This window comes from Mastigoproctus giganteus, chromosome 12 (assembly GCF_048544385.1).
Source record: "Mastigoproctus giganteus isolate SK-2022 chromosome 12, ASM4854438v1, whole genome shotgun sequence".
Classification (NCBI taxonomy): domain Eukaryota; kingdom Metazoa; phylum Arthropoda; class Arachnida; order Uropygi; family Thelyphonidae; genus Mastigoproctus; species Mastigoproctus giganteus.
The window spans coordinates 78698908-78724874 of record NC_143586.1 but is presented as its reverse complement, the minus strand read 5'-3'; the positions used below and the strand labels follow the sequence as shown (position 1 = coordinate 78724874).

At 36.5% G+C, this 25967-nt stretch overlaps 1 protein-coding gene across 2 annotated transcripts in view; it reads right to left on the bottom strand.

The window, feature by feature from the left end:
* Positions 1-605: 605 nt before the first annotated feature.
* shn (zinc finger protein schnurri) overlaps positions 606-25967 on the bottom strand; it is a 381381-nt gene continuing 356019 nt past the window's right edge. For both annotated transcript variants that reach the window (XM_090386453.1, XM_090386454.1), the window contains exons 8-9: positions 24008-24178; positions 606-1459 (exon numbers count right to left, since the gene is read on the bottom strand). In XM_090386453.1, the coding sequence (XP_090242579.1) occupies positions 24014-24178 (165 nt within the window). In that variant the 3' untranslated portion in view covers positions 606-1459; positions 24008-24013. The remainder of the gene's footprint in view (positions 1460-24007; positions 24179-25967) is intronic.

Sequence of the window (25967 nt, the reverse complement as noted above, 5' to 3'; positions counted from 1 at the left end):
TGTGAATTTGTACATTGATACATCAAGTAGTAATTTTCCAAAAGTATACACAACAGCAAGTAGACTGAAGAAACTCTGATTTGATAACAAGAGAGTAAACATATCTTACAAAAAGAACACTGCTTTTTATATAATAGGCATTCATGGTCCTTCTGATGAAATTTATGATGTTAGATACTATCTTTATTTCAGTTTATAAAAATCTGTGAATTACTACCTTTTTTTTTACATGAATAAGAAAGCTATTTGATGCATTCTTTAAAGTATTTCCATGTTTTGCTATAAGATTTATCTCTATATATTGAATAAAAATTGCAAACTGTAGTTAACATTTAAATGCTATATACAAGTACAACAAAGGCTGCAACCTCCCAACCCATTTTTATATGAAAAATGCAATTTTATTTCAACATAATTTTAACATGTTTGAGAGACATAAATTAAAAACAAAATTCTTATACCATTAACAAGTGTATAAATCTGATATTCTGGTTGCTAATGCTGATTTGGTTTATACAGTTTCAGACATTTTGTAACAATATTTTAAAAGTTTGTACTAATATACAAACATCCTGTTATGAAAACTTTCACTTCTAAATGACATGATTTTTGCTACTTACAAGAGGTAGGTAATATAGCAGAACAGCTTCCAACTACAATAAAACCTTAGCAACATCCCTAACTTGTTCAGATGAGGTGTAGATAATGATGATGACAATATTATGGAAGAGTGAGCAAAGTTAAATCGATTTTACTGCTACTTGTGAAATTCCTCACATATGTTTTACAAGCATTATATCCTTTCAAACATTAATCAGCACATTATTTGAAGACATTCTTTATACATAAAGATCAATATATTTCTTACCGGGAGCAACTGTATATATATATGCATGTATGGGTGTGGATGTAAATACATGCATTCTGCCATCACCATTGCAAATACACATGACCATATCATTAATTGTCCACTTTTTTTTTTTTATAAATCACAAAGAATAAAAAATTAACAGGTCAGTAGAACATGTCCACAACAGCAGCAAAATTGTGCGTTCTACTTTTGGGCTTCAGGCCACAAGCTCCAACAGTAAAATAGGGCATGTACAGACAGCTAATGTTTTGAACCTGACAATTCCTACTCTAACTTCTGCCTCCAGGGCAGTAAAATTTGAAGGAGTCTATTCCTTCTCCAGCAAGGAAGTACCCCACATTAAAGTCAAGTTACATTTAAAACAAATACATATATACATGAGTATATATGCATTTATAGGTTATATGTAATGTATGTGTGTGTATTTGTATATAAAGAGACACAGATAGTGGGAACAGACAGACAGACAGATTACTGGAAACACAAACTAAACAAACTGGCATCATTAAGATGAGCTTGTAAATGGCGCTGGAAGTCACTTGTTATAACAAATGTATTTCCATGTTCATGGCACACAGAGGATTTATCCTGTAGAAAGAAAAAACAAAATCAGAATTTTAATTATTTTTGTAAATTAGATTTTTAGTTTTTTTAAAACAAGTTTTAAATTTTTGAATATTTTAAATATTTAAAAATACATTGTAAGAACAAATGGACAACCAAAATCATAAAGTGTAAGAATTGAAAAGACCTGGCCAACGTGACCAAACTTAAAATGTTTGACATAAATAGTAAAAATAACAAACACTATTACAATTCATTGTGAAAAAGAATATATCTTATAATGTCATGAGATATATTCTTTTTTGTTAAACAAGGAAAATAAGTGAGGGAAAAAAAATGTTACAGCACTTGAATCCAAAAAAAGAAATTATGTTCATTAACAATTACATTCATACATGTTCAACAAAAACTGTGAAGTTTTTGTTGGACATGATAAGTATATATTTATTAGAGCAGCAAAGCAAAGAGCTCAATGCAGAATGAATGCTTTGGTTTGGAAAAAACTGCCAAGGGCAGTTTTTATACAAATTAGGACTATATTATGTGTGTTACTTGTTCTCTTTTTTGCAAATCTACTTTTAGCAGGATATAACAGCCATAGGGGAAATGAGTGTGTGTGTGTGTGTGTGTGTGTGTGCGTGCATGCATGTTAATTGTAAAAAGCAAGAAGAGGTTAAGCACAAATTCAGCATTCTGATGGGCTTATATGAGGGCTTAAAGAATAGGGGTGATGCCCTCAAAGAATTAAAAAAGAGGGACCCATCAAGCACTCAGCTGCCCATGCTCTGTCATCAGATAATATAATGACATCCTCCACAACAGCCATCCTTGGTTGCATTGGAAGTTGTCATAGTTGGTGATTATAGCTAGAGATGATTGTCAGGGAAGTGATAAATATATTTTGCAAAAAGAACAGGTAGAATAGGACCAGGGTATGTCTGCTAGAGGTTAAAGTTGATGATGTTGTTGAGTAGCTAACATCTTTCAAGGGCACAAAAGGTAATATTGTTGTACATGCTGGTACTAATGATATTAAAAATAGATCTGAGGAATTAATTAACAAGTGCAGGACAACATTTAGAAAAAATTCAGTCAGGATTGAAATTGAGTGTATGCAGTTCTGCCCAGACATGGTAGGAGGAAATACATGATGAAAGTCCTGTCAATCAATTTGGCCCTGGAGAGACTGTACAAAGCTCATGGGGTAGAATTTTAATCAGTGTAGTCTATACTTGTTAACAGGAGAAACTATTTTTACAGGGATGGGATACAGTTAAATAGAAAGGATGCAAGAATACTTGCTGATGCTATTGAGACAGTGTTAGGTGGGTTGGACACGGCTAGATGGGGGATACAGAAACTAACAGATTAACAGCAGCTGCAGGCAAATGTGATTCTTGCATTGTTTCTATTGGAACATGCAGTGGCCTGAAAAACAAAGTACCGGAGATCAAGACTTGCTAGGGATCCTCATGGAACTGTACAAAGCTCACGGGGTAGAATTTTAATCAGTGTAGTCTATACTTGTTAAAAGGAGAAACTATTTTTACATAATTAAATACTGGGGATATTAGAGACATGATGTCAAACAATTATAATGGATGAAGAATTCGAAAATGGGGAGTACAATGCGTACAGGAAGAACAGACAAGATGCGAGAAGGCCTAAACTCAGTTAAAAAGCACATAAAATCTAAGTTGTGCAGCCAGTGCAATGTGGAGTCAGTTTGGTGTGAGCACTGGAAACACAAAAATGAAAGCAAGAGTTTGTTATAGGCTAAATGACTGTGACAAGTATAACAAGAAAATGTACAAACATATAGAGTGTCAGTAAAATCAGAATATCTTATAATGGGGGATTTTAACTTTCCAAATATGACTAGAACTTGTGGGTTGGTCACCCACACAGTAGTGAAGGTATTTGTGGATTTATTGGATGACTGTTTCCTACACCAGAACATTGGATTATCTAATTATCAGAAGCAACTCTTCATGCATTAAGAATCTGCAGATAAAAGATCCACTGAGTGGCAGTGATTGTAGTGTATTGATGTGACATTTATTTAAAGATGTAGCTACAGTCAAGAGCAAAGAGAATGGCCTTTTCTTTTGTAAGGGCAACTGAATTGGTCTCAGACAGTTTTAGATTCCATGTAGTGAGACCAACAGTTGATGTTACCAACAGCAAATTCTAAATAGGAAGAATTCAGGAAAAGAATGATAGAAGCTACTAGGCTTGGACCTAAACAGATGTCAGATGTACTGATCAGACTTGTGGCAGAGAATGCATATAAATTATCAGGTGATACAGGAGCCTACAGAAGATATCAACGTCTACAATTAAATCACAGAGCTGGTTAGACAAACTAAGGCAGATTATGAAATGTATCTGAAAAAGAAAAGCAGCAAAGACTCCTTTACCTATGTAAAAACTAGAAGGGGATGAATCCTATTTGTAAATTAGATATGAATGGTTTTAACATTGATGATCCTGCTCAGGTTGCTGACAAACTGAATAGGTATTTTGCATCTACATTAACACATGAGAAATGTTTTAGGAATGGGGATGCCAGAACTGTATCATATTATAACAGGGAGCTGAATGATTTTCTGATAACTGAGAAGATACTGGAAGAGAAATCGTTGAAGCTAAATGCAAAAGAGGTAAACAAACCTTTAGCCATGGTTATGTGAGCGCTTTTGGATTCGGGGGAGGTCCCTATGGACTGGTGGTGTAAAAATGTATCCCAATCTACAATGAGGGATCAAAGGGTGATATGAGTAATTACAGACCTTTTAGGTTTTTTGTTGTAGGGAAGATATTGGAGTCACTAGTTAGAGAAGTATTTAACCCCACGGGCTCACATCTGGTGAGTATGGTCTTGGCACACCCAGGATCCTGAGCTCTCAGGGTAACTCGGAAATTTTTTTTAGCTGGTGCACAATAAGCCTCAGGCTTCCTTGTACTATACGGCTAGAAATAATAATAATAATAATGATGCAGGACAACCTAGACATGGGATTCAGTTATACTGAGGTCACAGCATGGATTTGTTAAAGGATAATCTTGTCTGACCAATCTGATTGGATACTATGAAGTAGCAACAAAGGACCTGGAAAAAAAAAAAATTTTAACATTGTATACTTGGATTTCACAAAAGCTCTCCAGTTTGAGGAACAAACTGGAGCAGTGTGGCATTAAGTGCAATTTACTGCTATGGATAGTTGATTGGGAGAACACAGAGTAGTTATCAATGGGTATTGCCCTTTGTGGACCTAGTGTTATTAGTGGAGTTCCTCAATCTTGTCTGACCAATCTGATTGGATACTATGAAGTAGCAACAAAGGACCTGGAAAAAAAAAAAAATTTTAACATTGTATACTTGGATTTCACAAAAGCTCTCCAGTTTGAGGAACAAACTGGAGCAGTGTGGCATTAAGTGCAATTTACTGCTATGGATAGTTGATTGGGAGAACACAGAGTAGTTATCAATGGGTATTGCCCTTTGTGGACCTAGTGTTATTAGTGGAGTTCCTCAAGGTTCAGTGCTGGTCTAGGCTCTATTATTGTCTTCTATGTTTATTAATGATACTGAAGGCATATCAGGTTTGAAGTTTAAGTTTGCAGATGATATAGAGATAGACTGGGAGATTAATGACGGTAATTAGGGTATGCAACAAATTCTAGACAAATTGGGCAGGTGGGCTGAGATATGGCAAATGAAGTTTAACATTGACAAATGCAAGGTATTTCTTATGGGTAGCAGTAATCTCAGATCAATGTACTAATTGTATGGTATCATACTCAATGTATTAGAGAATGAAAAAGACCTGTGGATAATTGTCCAGTCAGATATGAAGTTCTCTGAGCAGGAGCTCATGGGGTTTTGTCAATGCTATATATGAATTCTGCCAGCAGGGATAAGGAGGAGATTATTCCAATTTACAAGAAAATGGTAAGCTTGCATCGTGAGTACTGCATACAGATCTGGGTCTCATTTTGGGAGGAAAGAATGTGGTTCTGTTGAAGCAGATGCCCAGAAGAGCAATGAAATCAGTGAGAGGAACAAAAAGGATGCTCCTACTCCAGGAAAGGCTTTAGTTCTGCAAACTGCCATGCCTGGAGACAGCATCTGCAAGGAGATCTCACTGAGTTAAGTCTTTAAATGGATTGAGTAAGTTCAATGCTGATGGAATCCTTCCTCCTGCTTACACTAAACATGAAGGAGCATAAATTCAAATTGAGAAAGGATTGTTTCAGGATTGATATATGAAAATTTGCCTTCTGCCAGCAGATAGTTGATTGTTGAAACAAATGTCCATCTTGTGTTTTTGTTAAAGCAGGCAGTTCAAATAAATTCAAGGAATAACTAGACAAGTTATTAGAGGGATTGACAGGTGACATAGGAAGGTTTTTTGGATGATGCTGTATAAGCTTTCTTTCTTGCATTGTTTCCATTACTAATATTAACACTGTTATGAGAAAATAATATGTCTAAAGAAGTTGATAGATAATGTCAGATTTAGAATTTTATAATATTAGTGCTGACTTTCTTCTTTGACTAGAGGTGATTACATTTTATGTAGTTAGAAAGACAGGAACAAAAATAGTTACACACAGTATAATACAAAAATTGTAAATGCTATTTTCATTAATAACTACATCATACATCAAAAACAATTCATTCAGTTTTTTGTTAATTTAAAATACTTATCATTTTCACACTACAAATTAACAGCATAAAGCCAAAACCATGCAATTTTTTATCTACTTGTTTTGATATTAACTTTTTTGATTTTCCTTTCTTCCCTGAAATTCTGCATATTGGTTTTTAAAAATGCTGTGGTTCTGTTCCTAGGATTAAGCCATGCAGCGGAAGTACATTAACATTTAATCAGCATGTGTTTGTTTAAAATCAAGATAGTTTGTTAAAAAGGTGCCTCATAATAACTACTTTTTCATGTGGAAAATAACCAAAAATATAGTTTCAAGCCAAGTAAACAACTGATAAAAGCCAGCTATGGCTCTTATGGAAGAAACAGAATTTATCCCATAACATTTAAATCCTGACTCTTAATACTATGAGATATAACAATTTGCTGCTAAAAGTCTCAAACTAAAAATACAGCCAAGTAACCTAAGGAAGCTCTAGGAGTAAAGTGTCTCTCCTTGACTAAATTATGATAGGCAAATTATATTTGTTATGAGAAAATATTTATGGAATACATGTCTAAATAAGTTGATAATGATAGTTTTCAAATCTTATAATGTTAATACTGAGTTTCTTCTCAGGTTATATAGGTGATCATATTTTATGTCAAATATAATAGTAGAATGGGCTCAAAATAGCAAAGAACAGATGAAGGAAGGGGTTGTAATTCTAAATCATTATTGTTTAATTCAGACAACTTTGATGCCTATATTCTGCAGCTATTTTATAATTCTCTTGGGTATGACATGTTGGACTTGCTACCTGGGAGTCTAAAATGCTGATAGAACTGATATTCAGGTGACACTTGAGTCATGTAGACTGAATTTCAGTGAAGTCCAGTCATTCTACAGCAACCAAATCCTCCACTTTCACCTTCATGATGGTGGAATTATTAGTAACCCTGGGTATAATCCCTTGTTCAAGCCCTGAAATACGGCACCTAGTATACTGGAGGTGACCACCCAGATGTGAACCAACGTAAGCATGGGTCAAGGTATGGTGTCCACACTACATGGAAGAATACTGCCTCTCTGTATTACCAGAGAGTACTAGGTGGTAGTGACCCTCATCAACTGTTGCACCATTTTGCTTAGTGGAAGCTTGAAGTGGGAACATGGAGCCCATGTTTAGTCTCTAGAGCAAAGCTCTGGCAACCCCCCCCTCACATCTCTTCCCATCATGCAGTACAATTGATGTCTTTTGATGTTATGATGGGTGTTATGGCAAGATCCAATCTTCCTTACATTTCAAGAATACAGCTATAAAGCAGTGTTCACAGGCCAGCTACTAGAGAGTCCACAATACTGAACCTATTGGTAATGCTCTAGAAGGCTTCCAGATCAGCCAGAGTATAATCATGCTGCCTCTACTCTGCCTGATAGTGACTGGAAATCCAAGTAGTGTGTATGCAAAGAGAATTGTTGAGCCGGGAATATTCTTATACCCAGCTCCTTATGTGTATGCCATGTCTAAAAATTGTATTACTTCATACGTGTCCCTCACCTTTTCTTACTACTGAATACATCACGAATAGTCAATCTAATGGAACAAACTTATCTGTGAAAATATCTAACCCTCCCAAATGTTTTCTTGTTCATTTCACAAATATATATGGTCTCAGTTCCAATCTCAGTGATGTCTATTTCCACTTATAGTCTGCCAAGCCCTATGTATTTTTTCTGACAGAATCCCAATTATCAGTTGATTTAACCACTGCTTATCTCAGATGTTCTATTTATTTGCTGTATTGATTCCTTTCACTTCAAAAATGGTACGTGTGTATATGTCCACTTTGATATTTCCTGTCAGCGAATAAGAAATTAGAATCTCCTCTTCTCAAGCTTCTCTGGCTTAAAATCTCTCTGCTTCATTCTGTTGAAATTCATCAATAGAAATTCATCTATTGCCTTTATTATTCTCCTGATTCCTGACTTGGAACTGTTTGACTTCCTCTCTTTGAAACTTTACTTTCTCCAGTTGAAATTTCCTAACAGTGAGGAATTTTGCTTGGTGATTTTAATGTTCACAACTCCAGCTGGCTGCTGTTTTCTAGTCACATGGACCAAGCTTGTCGAGATGCTGAGGCTTTTGCAATTACTAATAACCTCACACAGTTTGTTCATTTACTTACCAGAATACCAGACAATCGTAATGACACAGCCATCACTCTTGATCTTTTTCTCACAAACAACCCTTCCACTACAATAAATGAATAGGTGCATTATAGCCAAAGCAGCTTATGTACCATCAAACCCCCACAACAACAACAACAACCCTTCCAAGTACACGGCTGAAGTGAGTGGTCCTCTAGGCTCCTCAGATCACAACTTGGTGATGGTCTCTTCTCCAATGGAGCCTTTCTCGCATGGCCATTCTCAACCTCATGTTGTTTGGCATTACAAAAAATGCAAAATGGGATGTTATGCAAGATTTCTTTTCCTTAGTTGGATTAGTGTTTTAAGTCTTCTGATGTCAACATTTGTTCAGATTGTGTCAGTGAAATTATTCTTGTATGGATGAAATCCTTTATTCTACACTCAGCCTTAAAATCTTATCCTTCATCTAAACCTTGGTTTTCCAATAAATGTGCTAAGGCTATTCAAAATAAGAATGTTGCATATTGCAAATGGCTTGTATCCAAATCTCCAGGTTCATTTTCTGCCTATACAAAAGCTCACAATTGTAAAGCAGTTAGTTGTTGTTGTTGTTGTTGTTTTGGTTTCTAGGAGCATTAGCAACTAAGGCCATATTGCTCCGGGATATGCGGTGGTCATTCCCTGACCTTTCCGCATCCTCTGTATTTGGTGGTGACGGGCTCGAACCCTGGTCTAATCAAGAAGCGTGTGCGACGCACTGCTGCTGTTCCTTCCCACCTGGCTATGGAGGCGCCAAAGCAGTTAGTAATCAATCCAAACTAGATTTTGAACAGGCTAAGAGTAGAAAACTTGCTTCTTATCCAAATGGTAGTCAACCATTCAGTCCCTTGCCAAAGCTAATGACTGCAACTTTTGCCCATTTCTATTCCCACCTCTGTCAAAACCATATGGTTCTATAGCCACTTCAGTCAATGATAAAGCTGACTTGCTAGCCTACTTTTCTTCCAACTCATGTATTGATTATCTCGGTAAACCACCTCTTATCATTCACGGTACATTCCATTCAATGCCTTCTGTGGTTTTCCATTAAGAGGATGTCAGAAAATTTTGAACCGTCTTGATGCCAAGAAAATACCAGTTTCTGATTGTGTATTTCTCCACTTTTTTTTTTTTTTTTTTAATGAAAACCCCAAACACGAGAGGTATTAGAACCTATAGTACTTAGTACTGTGTGCACGGGTTGGAGGTTGAGAAGACGAAAGAAGATATTTGCTGACATTAGACTTGAACTTCTGTAGACTGTAATTTTCTGGAAATATGTATAAAGGAAGGTTGTTTCAGAAAACAGCAGTTGAATGAATAAACAAGGAAGATGAAAAGTTGGTTCTGTGAGTTTGAGGTCGGACAGTAAATGGGTGTTGGCTGGTGGCATTTGCTCGGACTTTTTTGAAAGAGAGAGCGGGAATTATAGAAGCCAATTCAGAAGAACAGTACGTCTGTGAGACAGAGTCGAGAGACCTGTTGTTAGAGATGAGGCATTAAATAACCTAACTGCCCTCTTCTGAATGGAATCTAGAAGCCTGAGAGAGAATTTGAGGGTACTGCCCCAGATGTGGGAACAATATTGCATAGTAGGGTGGATTTGTACACAAGTGAACAGCAGTTTAGAAGAAAAGTAATATTTGTAATGTGCTTGTGTCAAGAGAGATTAGAAGTCAGGGTAATCCCTAAAGATAAGCATAGGAACAGAAGAATCCTTTTTGCAAGATATAAGACAGAACTGAGTTTTAGAAGGAATGAAATCAACTAAGTTTTTTTTTGCCCCACTGGAGATCGGCATTTAAGGAATTGGTAGCAGATATTCAAAAAGTTGAAACTGATTGAGCAGGGCAAGTTTTCTCAAACTGGAAAGTGGAATGCAATGTGCTTTCATCAGCAAAACTATGTATAGGATTTCCGTTCAATGGAAGAAGGTCATTAATATACAAGAGGAAAGGAGTGGGGAAAGAACTGAACCTTGGGGACACCAACATTAGTGGAGAAGTTAGAAGACAGAGAGCCATCTACCATTACCCCCAGTGAGTGGTCAGAGAGAAAACTGGATAACCAATTACAAAAAAACAGTTGGCAAACCATAATATGGAAGCTTGTTTAGAAGACCTATATGCCATACACAATCAAAAGGAACTGCCTGTGTTTCACCAAACCTTTCCACTGACTTTGTCCATAAATGGGTAACATAAGCATATCACCAGTGGACTGACACCGACAGAGTCCATACTGGCGATCGTTGATCAGACAGAAGGTTTCTAGATAGTTTAAGAGTTGTGGTTAGTTGATTTTTCCATTACTTTAGAAAGAGTAAAAGTAATTGCAATGGGACGATAATTGGATGGGAGGGATTTGTCAAGCTTTTTAGGAACTGGCTATATACAAGCAAATTTCCAAGCAAAAGAAAAAACACCTTTGGAATAAGAAAGTGAAAAAAAGGACATAGACTTAACTTCTGTAGTGGCAAAGGTGGAAAGGTGGCAAAGAACAGGAGCAAGTTCGAGAGCGCAGGTTTTGAGAACAAGTGGAGAAATACCATCAGGACCTGGAGCTTTCTTAGCATCAAGATTCGTCAAAATCCTTCTGACATCCTTTTGACAGAAGACCGCAGGAGACATTGAATGGAGTATGCTGGAAATGGTGGGAGGTGTTTTATCAAGATCATTAATACATGAGTTGGAAGAAAAATGGGATGCTAGCAGGTCAGCTTTATCCTAGGCTGAACTGACAATAAAACCATCTGGTTTTGACAGAGGTGGGAGCAGAGATGGAAAAAAGTTGTGGCCAATAGCTTTTGCAAGAGACAAGAATGCTTGGCTACCATTAGGGCAAGAAGCAAGTTTTCTACTCTTAGCCTGTTCAAAATCTAGTTTTGATTGATTAATAACTGTTTTTCATTAGTTGCAGTCTCTGGTGTAGGCAGAAAATGAAACTGAAGAATTAGAAACAAGCCAATTACAATATGCAACATTCTTCTCTTGAACAGCCTTAGCACATTTATTGGAAAACCAAAGTTTAGATAAAGGATGAGATTTTAAGGTGGAATGTGGAATAAAGGATTTTATTCCTACGAGAATAATTTTACTGACACGATCTGAGCAAACACTGACATCAGAAGTTTTGAAACAGTAATCCAACCAATTAAAAAAAAAAGAAAAGAAATCTCACAGGTCATCCAATTTTGCATTCTTGTAATGCCAAACTATGTGAGGTTAGGAATAGCCATGAGATAAAGGCTCCATTGGAGAAGAGACAATCGCCAAGTTGTGATGTGGGGTGCCTAAAGGACCACTCACTTCAACCCTGTACTTAGAAGGGTTGTTTGTGAGAAAAAGATCAAGCATGTTGGCTGTATGGTTAGGATTGTCCAGTATTCTGGGAGGTAAATGAACAATCTGTGTGATGTTATTAGTAATTTGTAATTACTAATTATTAGCAATTAGTAAATAAATTTGATGAATTTGAGGTGTTGGTCAAAACATCAAAGGCTGATATTGTTGGGATATCAGATATGATGCCACAGAGATATAAGGAATGCAGAACTAGAATTTGTTGAGTAATATGCACACAGGAAGGATAGAAAGGGAGGAGGGATTATGCTATTAGTTAAGAAACACATAAAATTCAAGGAGGTACAGCCAGTCGACATTACCGGACAGTGCAGTGTCGAGTCAGTTTGGTGGGACATAAGCATTGGGAAATCGAAATTGAGAGTAGGAGTGTGTATAGGCCATATGACTCTGATGAGTATAATAAGATACTGTACAGGGAAATAGAGTGGGCCAGTAAATCAGAGTCTTATACTAGGGGGGGTTTTAATTTCCCGGATATTGACTGGAATTTGTGGGTTGGTCACTCACACACTAGCAAAGCTTTTGTGGATTTATTGGATGATTGTTTTCTACATCAGCATGTTCGGGAGGCAACTAGAGAGAGTAATACTTTTGATCTGATTATCAGTAGTGATTCTTCATACATTAAGAATCTGCAGATAAAGGAACAACTAGGTGGCAGTGATCACATTGTGCTGATGTGGAATTTACTGAAAGAGATAACTACCATCAAGGGTAAAGGGAAGGGGTTTTGCTTTCATAAAGGCAACTACGGAGGTCTGAGACAGTGTTTAAATTCTATATGGTGGGGCCAACTGATGATGTTACCAACAGCAAATTCAAAATGGTAAGCATTCAAAGAATTAATCTTGGAAGCTACTAGGCTTTACATACCAACTAAGAAATATTGTTCAAGGTTTAGGCTTAAATGGATGTCAGATGAACTAATGAGACATGTGGCAGAGAAGAAAAATGCTTAGGATACATATAACTTAATGGGTGACATGGAAACGTACAATAGATATAAGCTGGTCTGTAAGGCAAGCAAAGGCAGATTATGAGAAATCTTTGGCAAAGGATGCAAAGAAAAACAGCAAAGAGTTTTTTATCTATGTAAACTCTAGAAGGAAGGGGATGAATCAGATTGGTCCACTGGATATCGATGGTTTAACTGTTGATGATCCTGCTCAGGTGACTAACAAACTAAATGAGTATTTTGCATCTACATTTACACATGAGGAGTTATTCAGGGAGGGGAATGCCAGAGGCGAACTAAACTCTGGCAGTAAGCCAGATGATTTTGTAATAACTGAGAGAAAATTGGAAGAGAAATTGCTGAAGATAAACATAAGAAAGGCACCTGGGGTTGATGGGATCTATACAGTTATATTAAAGGAGGCAGCAAAGGAAGTAACTAGAAAAGTTGAGCCATAATTATGAGAGCTTCCTTGGACTCAGGGGAGGTAACCATGGACTGGAGATGTGCAAATGTGACCCCAATTCACAAAGGAGGATCAAAGGGTGACACAAGTAATCATAGACCTGTTAGTTTAACTTCTGTTGGAGGGAAATTAATGTAGGCACTGGTTAAAGAAGTACTGCAGGATCATCTAGATAAGACTTCAATTATAGCTTGGACACAGCATGGGTTTGTTAAGGGGATGTCTTGTCTAACCAATTTGATTGGATACTATGATATAGTCACAAAGCAACTGGATGCAGGGAATAACTTTGATATCATATATTTGGATCTTAGAAAGGCTTTTGATACTGTTGCGCATGGAAGACTGCTGCACAAATTGGAGCAGTGCGGCTGTTGTTGTTGTTGTTATTTGGTTTTTAGGAGCATTAGCAACTAAGGCCATATTGCTCCGGGATATGCAGTGGTCATTCCCTGAATAACCTTTCCGCATCCTCCATATTTGGTGGTGACGGGCTTGAACCCCGGTCTAATCAAGAAACGTGTGCTACGCACTGCTGCTCCTTCCCACCTGGCTACGGAGGCGCCTCAGCAGTGCGGCATTGGAGGCAAACTGCTGCTATGGATAAAAGGATCGTTGAGTGGGAGAAGACAGAGAGTGGTAGTAGTAGTAGTAGTAGTAGTAGTGGCATGTGATGCAAGAAAGCAAGTGTATGAGCTTATGCAGCATCAGCCAAAAAAAAAAAAAAAACACACCATTCCCTCCAAATGCCTGTCCAGTTCCTTCTTAAATTTATTCAACCTATCAACTTCCACAACGACAGATGGAAGTTTGTTCCAGCAATTAACCACCCGCTGGCTAAAGGCAAATTTCCGCACATCTATTCTACATCTGTCTTTTCTTAATTTGAATTTATACCCCCTTAGGTTCGTGATCTGAACAAGTGGAAGGATTCCATCAGAATTCAGCGTGCTCAACCCATTCAAGGCCTTATACACCTCACAATGGACACTGCTCTTTGTGGACTAATGTTATTAGTGGAGTCCTTCAGGGTTCAGTGTTGGGTCCATTATTGTTTTCTGTATTTATAAATGATATTGATGATGGTATATCAGGCTTAATGTCCAAATTTGCAGATGACATGAAGGTTGGTAGAATTGTTAATGACACTAATGACAATATGCTGCTGCAACAGGATCTAGAAAAGTTGAGCAGATGGGCTGAGAGGTGGCAAATGAAGTTTAACATTGACAAATGTAAAGTACTACACAGGGGAAGCAGTAACCCCAGAGTAATGTATCAACTCTGTGGTACTACACTGACAGTGGTAGAGAATGAAAAGGACCTGGGGGTAATTGTACAAGCAGATATGAAGTTTTCTGAGCATTGCATGCAGACTGTCTGCAAGAGTAAGTCATGGTGTCTTGTCAATGATATACAGGAATTTTTCTAGCAGGGATAAGGAGGTGATTAACCCCTTGTATAAGGAAATGGTCAGGCCACACCTTGAGTACTGCATACAGGTCTGGAGGCCTCATTTTAAGAAGAATGTAGAGCTGTTGGAACGAGTACGGAGAAGGGCAACAAGATTAGTGAATGGAACAAAGGGCTGCTCTTACGAAGAAAGGCTTAAGTTTTGTAGATTACAGTGTTTGGAGACCAGGCACCTGCGAGGTTATCTGATTGAGGTGTATAAAGGCTTGAATGGTTTGAGCATGCTCAATGCTGATGGGATTCTTCCACTTGCTCAGATTAATCACCTAAGAGGGCATAAATTCAAATTGAGGAAAGACAGTTGTAGGATAGATGGCTGTTTGCCTTTATCCTGCAGGTAGTTGATTGGTGGAACAGACTTCCATCTTTTGTTGTGGAAGTTGATAGCCTAAATAAATTTAATGCTGAGCTGGACACGTATTTGGAACGAATGGAGTGGTGAAATCGGAGCCTTTTTTTTTTGGCTGATGCTGCATAAGCTTGATTTCTTGCATCGTGTGTCTCTACTAATGCTAATTGTGAAAGCCTCAACATCTCGACATGCTGGGTCTGTGTGACTAGAAAATGGAAGCCAGCTGGAGTTGTGAACATTAAAATCACCAAGGAAAATTACCTCACTGTTAGGAACGTCTGACTGGAGAAAGTCAAGTTGCAAAGAGAGCAAGCCAAAGAGTTCCAAATGATTAGTGGAATTGAGAGAACTGTAGAGACAACAGATAAATTTGACAGAATGAGGTAGAGAGATTTTAACCCAGAGAAGATTGAAAAGAGGAGATTCCAAATTACCAAGTCTCTGACAGAGAATATCGGAATGGACTTGTGCACAAGTACCACCTTTGAGGCGAAAGGAATCATACAGCGAATAATTTCGGCAACTGAGATGAGCAGTGGTTGAATCAACCAATAACTGAGATTCTGTCAGAAAAAGTACATGGGGTTTGGCAGACTGCAAGTGGAAATGGACATCGTTGAGATTAGAAGTGAGACCATGTATATTTGGGAAATGAACTAGGAAGTGTTTTTGGGTGGTTTAGATATTTTCGCAGATAAGTTTGCTCTATTAGTTTGACAATTCATGGTGTATTTAATGGTAAGAAAAAGGGGGGGGGGAGGATATGCTGTATGAATTAATGAAATTTTTGGATATGGCGTACACATGGTAAGAATATACCCAGATCCTTGACATAACGTGGCCTTGACAATGCCCCCTACATACACACTACCCAGACCCCCTCCAGTCACTATTTGGCAGAGTAGAGGCAGCAAAATTAGCTGATCTGGAAGCCTCCCAGAGAGTTACCAATAGGTTTGGTCCAGTGTACTAACTAGCAGCTGGCCTGTGAACACCATTTTAGACCTGTACCGTCAAAATGTAAGGAAGTTTGGATTTTGCCATGGTGTTCACGCTAACCTCAAAAGACATCAATCATACTGCAAGATGGAAGAGATAGGGGAGGGTTGGCCGGAACTTAGCTATGGAGACGAAACATGGGTTCCACCACTAGAAGCCTCCAATAAGTAAGCGGTGGTATTGCACTGGTTGATGAGAGTCATCTAGCACCTAATATTGCCTGGTAACACAGAGGTGCAGCATTCCTCTGTGTTGTGTGGGTGCCACACCTTGACCCTGCTTACATTGGTTCACACTTGAGTAATCACCCACAGTGTGAACTGTGGATGATCACTAACAGTCCCACCATCATGAAGGTGCAAGCAGAGGATTTGGATGTTACAGACTGTCCGGATTTTGCCAAAATTAGGTCCACTTGACTTGAGTGTCACCTGAATATCAGTTTCATCAGCATTTTAGACTCCCAAGTAGCAAGCACAACTTGTCTGGCATACCTGAGAGATGACTGCGACAACCTCAAGGACCATGACTTGTTCTGAAAATCTGTGCTCCTGAGCTTACTGCTGTTGTTCTGTGTCACCTTTTTACACTTTCTTATTCCACTGGTGTTTTCCCTTTTCCCTTCTGCCTGGAAATGTGCTCATGTCCAGCAAGTTCCTAAAAACAGTGACAAATCCCTCCCATCCAGTTATCATTCCATTGCACTTCTACTCTTTCTAAAGTAATGGCGATATCCATTAACCACTAACTCTTAAATTATTTAGAAACCTTCCATCTGATCAATAATCGCCAGTATGGATTCTATCAGTGTCGATCGCTTCGTGACATACTAGCTTATATTACCCATATATGGACAAATTCAATAGAAAAGTCTGGTGAAACTCAAGAAGTTGCTCTTGCCATTTCAAAGGCTTTTGATCATATTTGGCATAAAGTGTTTTTAATAAGCTTCCATCTTATGGTTTGCCAGTTGTTTTTTGTAATTGGGTATCCAGTTTTTTCTCTTACTGCTTAGTTGGTAGGTGGCTATCTATCTTCTAACTTCATTAATACTGGTGTTCCCAAGGTTCTGTCCTTTCTTCCACTCTTTCCCTCTTGTTTATTTAAATGACTTTCTTCCATTGACCAGAAATCCCACCCAAAGTTTTGCTGATGATAGCACATTCCATTCCACTTGGAGAAACCTTACCCTGCATAAACAGCTTCAACTTCTCAAATATCCACTACCAGTTCCTTAAATGCTGATCACCAGGTAATTCTCTAGTGGGGCAAAGATAACTTAAGTTAATTTCAATCTTTCTAAACTCAGTCCATTTTTTATATCTTGCAAAAAGGATTCTTCTGCTCATATACTTATCTTTGATGATTTCTAGACAAGATCACATATCTGTATTAGGGATTATCCTAACATCTGATCTCGATCTCTCTCTCTCTCTCTCTCTCTCTCTTGGCATAAGCACATCGCAAATATTGCTTTCTTTGCAGGCTAAAACACCAGGTTTTCTCTTTTGCTCTTGTCATTACCTTTCTTCTAAACAGCTATTCACTCTGTACAAATCTCAAATTTGTCCTACCATGGAATATTGTTCCCACATCTGAGTTGGTGCCCCCCAAAACCTCTCTTAGGCTTCTAAACTCCATTCAAAAGAGGGCAGCTAGGTTAATTAATGACTCATCTCTAACAGAGTCTCTCCACTCTCTTTCTCATAGACATTCTGTTTCTGCTGCATGCCTTTTCTATAGCCACTTCCATGGGTACTGTTCTTCTGAATTGGCTCCTATAATTCTCGCTCTCTCTTCCAAACAAGCTCAGACATGTGCTGGAACTAGTCAGCATCCTTTTCAGTCCAACTTTAAACTCACAGAACCAACTTTTCTTCCTCCTCATTTATTCCTTCAATTTCTGTTTTCTGGAACAACCTCCCTTCATATGTATATCCTGAAAATTGCAATCCACAGAAATTTATAATCTGATGTCAACAAGTATATTTTTTCACCTTCTAAACCTTCAACCCATGCACAGTAGTAAGTATTATCAGTTCTCATACTTTTCGTATTGGGTTTTCATAAAGCAAAAAAAAAAAAAAAAAAACCACACCCAGATACATATGGGGAGAGGTTAAAATCTGGTTGCTCCCTAGTCTCCTATTTCAAAGTACTTTTATTTCTTTTTATTTTTAATATGTTAATTATATAATGTTTATTTACTTATTTTTTGAATTAATAAATATTAAAAATGGAAAATGTCATTTGTTTTTTAATTGCATCTGGATCTATATTCAGCAATGCTGGGGCATAAATTTAGAATCAATTTTTTTTAAATTTTTTATGAATTTACAAAAAGAAGCACCTCATAAGAGGAAAATTCTGAAATGAGAAGAATGACTATTCAGTATTGATTATTTTAAGCAAGAATTAGGAGACTATCCACCATTAATCACACATGTCCTTTAATCAAAGATCAACTGAAAGATCACAATCAAATCTATATATAACCTTTATCAGAACTTCAAATACTATGAAAAAACAAGAAAACATATATGAACGATTCAAATTATAAGCCTCACCAACCACAAAGTGCTGAATAGCTAAATAACAATACACAATTACTGTTTTGATAACATGAAAAATGTTAATATTAATGTTGAATCATAGTAAATTGATCTGTAGTGATAATATCCATTTATTAGAGAATCAGCTCACTTACACAGCATTGAATTCTAGGCAAATCAAACCCAAATTATTATAAAAAACTTGAGCACAATCCTCCATACCATGATCCAGTCCAGGACTGGAAGCAAGCAGTTTATGAGATCTTTTTCCCATCAACCAAAATAATTATTTATCCACGTTAAGAGACTGAGTTATATCCCATTGTCCAATTCTCAGTACAATAAAGATAATAAGACAGAGTTCTATGTAACAAGACTTATTTGTTAGAGTTCTAACAGAGGGACATTGTTCTTCTAACATTTGAAGTCCAAATGAAGCATTGGCTCTGCTCTCTGTTAAACTTTTTTGTTTAGTTCCATGTATGCTCAAGGCATACTTGGAATTAAAAAATAATTACACTGTATAGGCACAAAACAGTGCCCTTAATAAAGTTTTTCCTGACAAATGGATATGTCACTGATCATAGCATTTAAAAGCTTCAGTTGATTTGTCCTCAAAATGCCAAGATTTCTCTATGTGAAAATTAACAAAAAATATTTTAAAATGACTCGTCAATACAGTAAAACCTTGATTTAATGGACTATATGGAGGATAAAAAGCCTGTCTGCTAAATCTGACTCCCCATTAAACTAAAAAAAAAAAAAAACCCCTACATATAGTTGCCAAAGTTATTGAACATTATGAAAAAGTGCTGCACTATGAAATAAACATTAAACATTGTAATAGTCTGTTTTAGTGCACTTAGTGTATGGAGTAGAGGAGCTTGAAATTTTTCTGTCATATAGTGATGATGGAAACTAAAATTCAAACAGAGTCTCAAGGGCTCTCAAGTGTCTAGGAATAAAATAAGTAATGGTAAATACCATTAGATTGAGGCAGTTCACTGCCTCAATACAATCAGATTCCATATGGTTGAAAAGCCTAGTTCAGTGGATGCTATCCATTATTTCCAAATTCCATTAAAGCAAGGGTATTATAATTATTTTTAGTAAAATTACTAAAAATTTCAGAGGTTCAAGGCTCAATAACTGTGCATTTCGTTTAAATTGAGTGTTCATCCAAATTTTAATTGTGATTTTAATCTTTTTAATTGTGATTTTAATTATTTATTCTGACACAATGTCTTCTCACACTCATGGTCTTGCTGCGGTGGTTTGATGTGTTTTGGGGTTGGGTTGGGGCTCTCGGCTTTCGATTCCGTTGCACGTTGAATTTGGTCATATCTCTATGAGTGAGGGAATTCATTAAGTTGTTTTTTTCATCTTATTTTATTCGTTAAATTTGGAGAGAATTGACTGGAAGCATTCCACGAAAAAGATTGAGGTAATCACTTACTTTTTTTAATTATAAAATTACTGACAATTTGAAGTCAAAAATTATTGAAAGCTTAGTGACAGTAATTCCACAATTGCTGAAGATATTACATAAGATATGGACAAGAACTATGAAGATAATAACATTAATAACATAGTGCACTAGGATATGTTTAGTGTATAGGAGAATATATGGAATAAATTTAATTTTAATGTGTCTAACATTATGGCTTTACTCTAAAATTTTCTCAAGGAGAATATGTTCATTGCTTCTATCAGATTAAAATGATATGATTTTATACTTTAGCTGATATACCAGATGTTACACAGGCAACTTTGTGAGAAAATAAAGGCTATATATATATAGAATGCATGAATAGAAAATGTAAAGAAAAAACAGGAATTGCACCTGAGTGTGCAAAGCTGCAAAACATGATACAAAAGTATATGGATGAAATCAGAAAGAATTAATAGAAAATACAAAAAGATTATTATTATTATTTGCAAGGAAGCTTGAGGCTTATTCTGCACCAGCCAAAAAAAAAAATTCTGAATTACCCTGAGAGAGAAGTAGAAGGGAATCACCAAGAAAGAGAAGAACAATGATATCCAGCTCAGAACCCTGGGTGTGCCAAGCCCATACTCACCAGATGTGAGCCTCTCAGATGGAGCAGTATTAAACACAAGGTGCCAAGCCTAATAGAAGTAAAAAAGTATGAAAAAGAAAGAATGAGAAAGAAAAAGAATATTAAGAACCTAAAAAAAAAAAAAAAAATTAAAGGCTAAAAAATCAATGAGCCAATTAAATGTAGAGAAGCTGAAAGGGAAAGCAGAAATATATGATTAATTAATAAAGAAAAATAGTGAGCATCAAACTGAGGGTGAGAAGACAGTAAATAAGGTGAAAATAAAGCTTGATGCAAACTAAAGAAAGTTGGTACACAGATCAGGCATTTCATCAGGGACTACACCTGATCATGTACCAAACCACTGCATTTCTATACAAACTTAATTTTTTAAAATCTTTCCTCCATTACTTATGGTAATGGAGGAAAGATTAAAAATAATAGAGAAGAAGAAGAAAAATGGGGGGGGGGGGAAGATAGAACCTCCAAAAACATAAGTAAGGTAGGGGCTTAATCTTTCCTCCATTACCATAAGTTTGTATAGCAATGCAGTGGTTTGGTATATGGTCAGGTGTAGTCCCTGATGAAATGCCTGATCTATGTACCAACTTTCTTTAGTTTGCATCGCTTTTTTTTTTTTTTTCACCTTATTTACCGTCTTCCCACCCTCAGTTTGGTGCTCACTATTTTTCTTTATTAATTAATCATATATTTCTGCTTTCCCTTTCAGCTCTCTACGTTTAATTGCTCATTGATTCAGCCTTTAATTTTATAAATTTTTTTTAGGTTCTTAATATTCTTCTTCTTTTTATTTCTCATTCTTTTCTTTTTCTTACTTTTCTTCTTCTATTAGTCTCAGCACCTTTGTGTTTAATACTGCTTCATCTTTTTGTATTTTCTATTAATTCTTTATGATTTCATCTATATATATAATTCAAATTATATCCAAATGAATCAAAGAATAGACAGCAAAAATAAATATAAAATAACATAAAAATAAAGATAGTAAAGCAGACATCAGTGGCAGCATAAATGCAAAAACCACATGTTGCGTGTATTTAACTTAAATAAAATGTAAGGTGAAAATAAAATAAAATGTGTGCCAGTAGCTTGGCAAACCAGTAGAGTGAAGATGAATTTTACTAATAAAACAGCACTAAACACAAGAATAAGAGGGAGGGGAGGAGAAATATAATGATGATTAAAAGGGTACTGTTGGAGAAACACACCTAAATAATTTAGAAAATGAAGTCCAAATTAAAAGAAATTTAATGCCACCCCCTGATGGCACCGGTTGGGGCATAATGGTCAATCTATCCTATTCAATTCGATATTATTTTTACTTATTTATCTTGTATTGGTGGCAGAATAAATATACATATAGTGATATTTCATGTAATTCCTTTTAATTTTCTTTTAGTCCAAATTTAGTCCAAAATTAAGTCCAAATTAAATTTCTTTTAATTTGGACTTAATTTTCTAAATTATTTAGGAGTGTTTCTCCATTATATTTCTCTCCGCCTCTCATTTTATTTGTTAATAAAATAAGAGGCGGAGAGAAATTAGCATATAAAATGCTGTTTTATATGTTAAACTCATCTACTGGTTTGCCACGTTTACTGGCAAATATTTTATTATTTTTTTCACTCTACATTTTATTTAAGTTTTATATATATATATATAAAAGCAAGCAATTATCATTGCTTGCCTTTACACACAATGCACTATCCAAGAGTTGCAGTGTGTACACTGTATTTTCCCTTGTAATATTAAAAATACAGTCCATTCTGGTTATTTGGGACACATTGGGACTAGTGCATTTTGGCCCGATTAAGTGGCTGCCCCAATTATCCGAAGTTTCACGTAAATAGTTAAAAATACAATGTACCCCCCCACCTTTAAAATTGGTTCACTGTACACCTCTAAAGTGTTTAGGGCATAAGCCTCAAGCTATGAAATAGTCTAGACTATGTATAAATATAGTGCAAGTACATCAGAAATACATAGCTATATCTGAATAAATCAGAATATTAGTAAAATGGCATAGTTTTAAGTTATATCTCATATTGTGAATATCTTCACAATGAGTTGCCATGATATTGCACTACTTCGAATAAGTAATGCTTCACCTAAGAAGAAGACTAATGTTACTTATTCTAATAGACTAATTAGAAGACTGTCACTGTACAATCAAATCACGTTACGACGAACTCAACATAGTAAAGTACCCTTCACTATATGATGTGCAGTAAGCGCCAGTCATTGTGATCATGTTTGTGAATTGAATTTTAATTCTATTAAACAGCGATTCTAATTAGCGAAAATAGGAGGATTATTATCCACAGGCTATAAAAGCAAAGATATATTAAGCACAAATTTACCCTTTATTACCTTACCAATTAAAAAATTAAATGATACATGAAAATCGGAAGAATATACGTGATAATCGAAATAATTAATATGTACTGTAATATGTACATACAAACTAGTTGACATTTCTGTTCGCTGACATTTGTGGGTGGGGGTTAAAATTTAAAACAGTAAAAAGATAAGCAATCAATAACAAAGAACACGGCACAAACAAATTGCAAGTAACACAATACGTGCAAGTGAGAATGGAGTAACGAGTTACAAAGCTTTAAAAATAGGAATGAAGAGAAGATCTGAAAATAAATTTTTTTATATGATTGAAGATTTCATGGAAGTGTAAACACATTTCACCATAATAACCCACAGAATTCCAGCTGTCGGTATTATCGCAAATTAAGTAAGATCGAGTTTACTGTCCGTTTATGATAACTTTCACTAACAGAAAAGCCCAATAAACAGGTGGCTGCTAATTGTTTTTATTGTTTTATGGTTGTGACCTCCAGAATTTCGAGTGCTGCGGTCTCCTGCCTCGATTAAACGGCATGCTGTCCAATTAAGCAAAGTAAACCCTGGCTATTTTCTCGATTGGTTTCTGTTTTTTAAGATTTGCCCCATATAAATGGCTGCCCCGATTAACCGGTGGCCCAAATAACCGGAATCCACTGTACTAAAGTTCAAACTACTACTATTACCTTATATAAAATGGTAGAGCCAAAGTAAATCACATCTTGTGTCACACACAAAGGCTTAACTTTCAATAGTAAGTTATCATGGTAACTGATAACTAATGCAGATTATTTTTGTTGGAATTTTTTTTCACATAAGGGTATCTTGTTGCACGCAATGTGGTACAACTGGTGAAAACAGGGTCTTTCACCAATTTTGGCATAAAACATTTATATTCCATTCATATAATATATTAAGTTAAAATATAATGTTAAGACATTCAACTAAAATGTAATTTATTATTTCCTTTTTAATAATAAACTGATGATGAAAAAACCCTTATTTGTGAATACAAATTCATTTACTAATAATGTTCAGTGGAGCAAGAATGTGACTGAAGAAGATTTAAAATCTTATGATTTCAAACCAAGTTTAAGTATAATATACATAATTTCTGTACTATGGTACCTTGGGTTAAACTGTTTGCAGCAAGTCTTTGTGCCCTTCCACTTTCCTGTGGTCTGCATCACCTACCTGCTGGTGTGTAGATAGGTGAGCAACAAGTAGTGCAGAAGATGTAAATCCTGCATCACAGATTTCGCAAACAAATGGACGAGGCTGTGCGTGAGAGAGAAGATGCTGAACAAAAGAAATGAAGTTCATTTAAAAATATAATTGCAAGTAATAGCAAGAGAATAAAATTTACTAATTACATTGTTAATTAATCTCACTGATAAAATATAATTTTATTTATTAGAATCTCCATTTATTTATTTATTAGAGTTAAAATCTCCATTATAAGACATTTTGATTTACAGGCCCACTCTATTTCTCTGTACAGGTATTCATTGTACTCATCAGAGTCATTAGGCCTATAACATTCTCCTACTCTCATTTTTGCTTTCCCAGTGCTTATGTCACACCAAACTGGCCACCCATGTAACCTGGATGCACTGCCTTAGATTTTGTTTCTTAACTAACAGCATAATCCCCCCTTCCCTTCCAATCCTGTCTGTCCGTTCTGTACATCTTGTACTCCTCATATTCAAGTTCTGCATTCCTTATATCTGTGACACTATGTCTCTGATATCCCAATGTCTACATTTGATGTCTTGACCAGACTTCAAATTCATCAAATTTATTTACTATGCTCCTAGCATTGGTGTACAAGCAAGTATACATGCACCTGTTCTCTTAGTTAACACAGTCCACGTCCATGGGAGGTATGGCATTAAGGGTAAGTTGCTGCAATGGATAAAGGGATGGTTGAGTGGGAGACGACAGAGAGTGGTAATCAACGAACACTGCTCTTCGTGGACAAATGTTATTAGTGGAGTTTCGCAGGATTTGGTGCTGGGCCCATTGTTGTTTTGTGTATTCATCAATGATATTGATGAAGGTATATCAGGATTAATGTCCCAGTTTGCAGATGATATAAAGGTTGGCAGGGTTGTTAACCGACAGTAAAGACAGTATGCTACTCCAACTGGATCTAGATAAGTTGGGCAAGTGGGCTGAGAAGTGGCAACTGAAGTTTAACATTGACAAATACAAAGTACTGCATGTGGGTAGCAATAACCCAAGAGAAATGTACCAACTGTGTGGTACTACACTCAGGGAAGTGGAAAGTGAAAAAGACCTGGGGTTAATTGCGCAGTCAAATATGAAGTTCACTGAGCTGTGCCAGGTCAGGTCATCGAGTCTTGTCAATGATATATAGGAATTTTGCTAGCAGGGACAGGGAGGTGATTATCCCATTATACAAGGCAATGGTCAGGCCACACCTAGAGTACTGTGTACAGGTCTGGAAGCCTCATTTTAGGAGGGATGTAGTGTTGCTAGAACGAGTACAAAGAAGGGCAACAAGATTGGTGAGGGGAACAAAGGGGTGCTCTTTGAATTACTTATTACTTAACAAGTACAGGTCACTGTTGAACAAAAGCCGAGAATTAGGGTTGAATTTGAAAGTGTCTGCAATTCTGCCCAGACACGATAGGAGGGAGTATATGATGAGAGCCTTGTCGATCAATTCGGCCCTGGAAAGATTGTGCAAGGCTCAAGGGGTAGAGTTTTTTTCAGCCTGGACTGTACTTGTTAACAGGAGAGATTGCTTCTACAGGGATGGGATACACTTAAATAGAAAGGGTGCAAGAATATTTGCTGATGCTATCGAGGCAGTGTTAGGTGGGTCGGAAAACTGCTAGCTTGGGGGGAGACAAAGACCAATAGATTGACAGTAGCCACTGGCAGAGGTGAAAGAGATTCTTGCACTGCTTCTATTAGAATGAGCAGAAGCCTGGAAAACAAGATGCATGGTATTTCAGAGACTGCTGGGAGCCATTGCGGTACAAGTAAACACATGGGTTGTGTTAGGGTAGCTAAGAATAGAAACAGGTGCAGGTATACTTGCGTGTACACCAATGCTAGG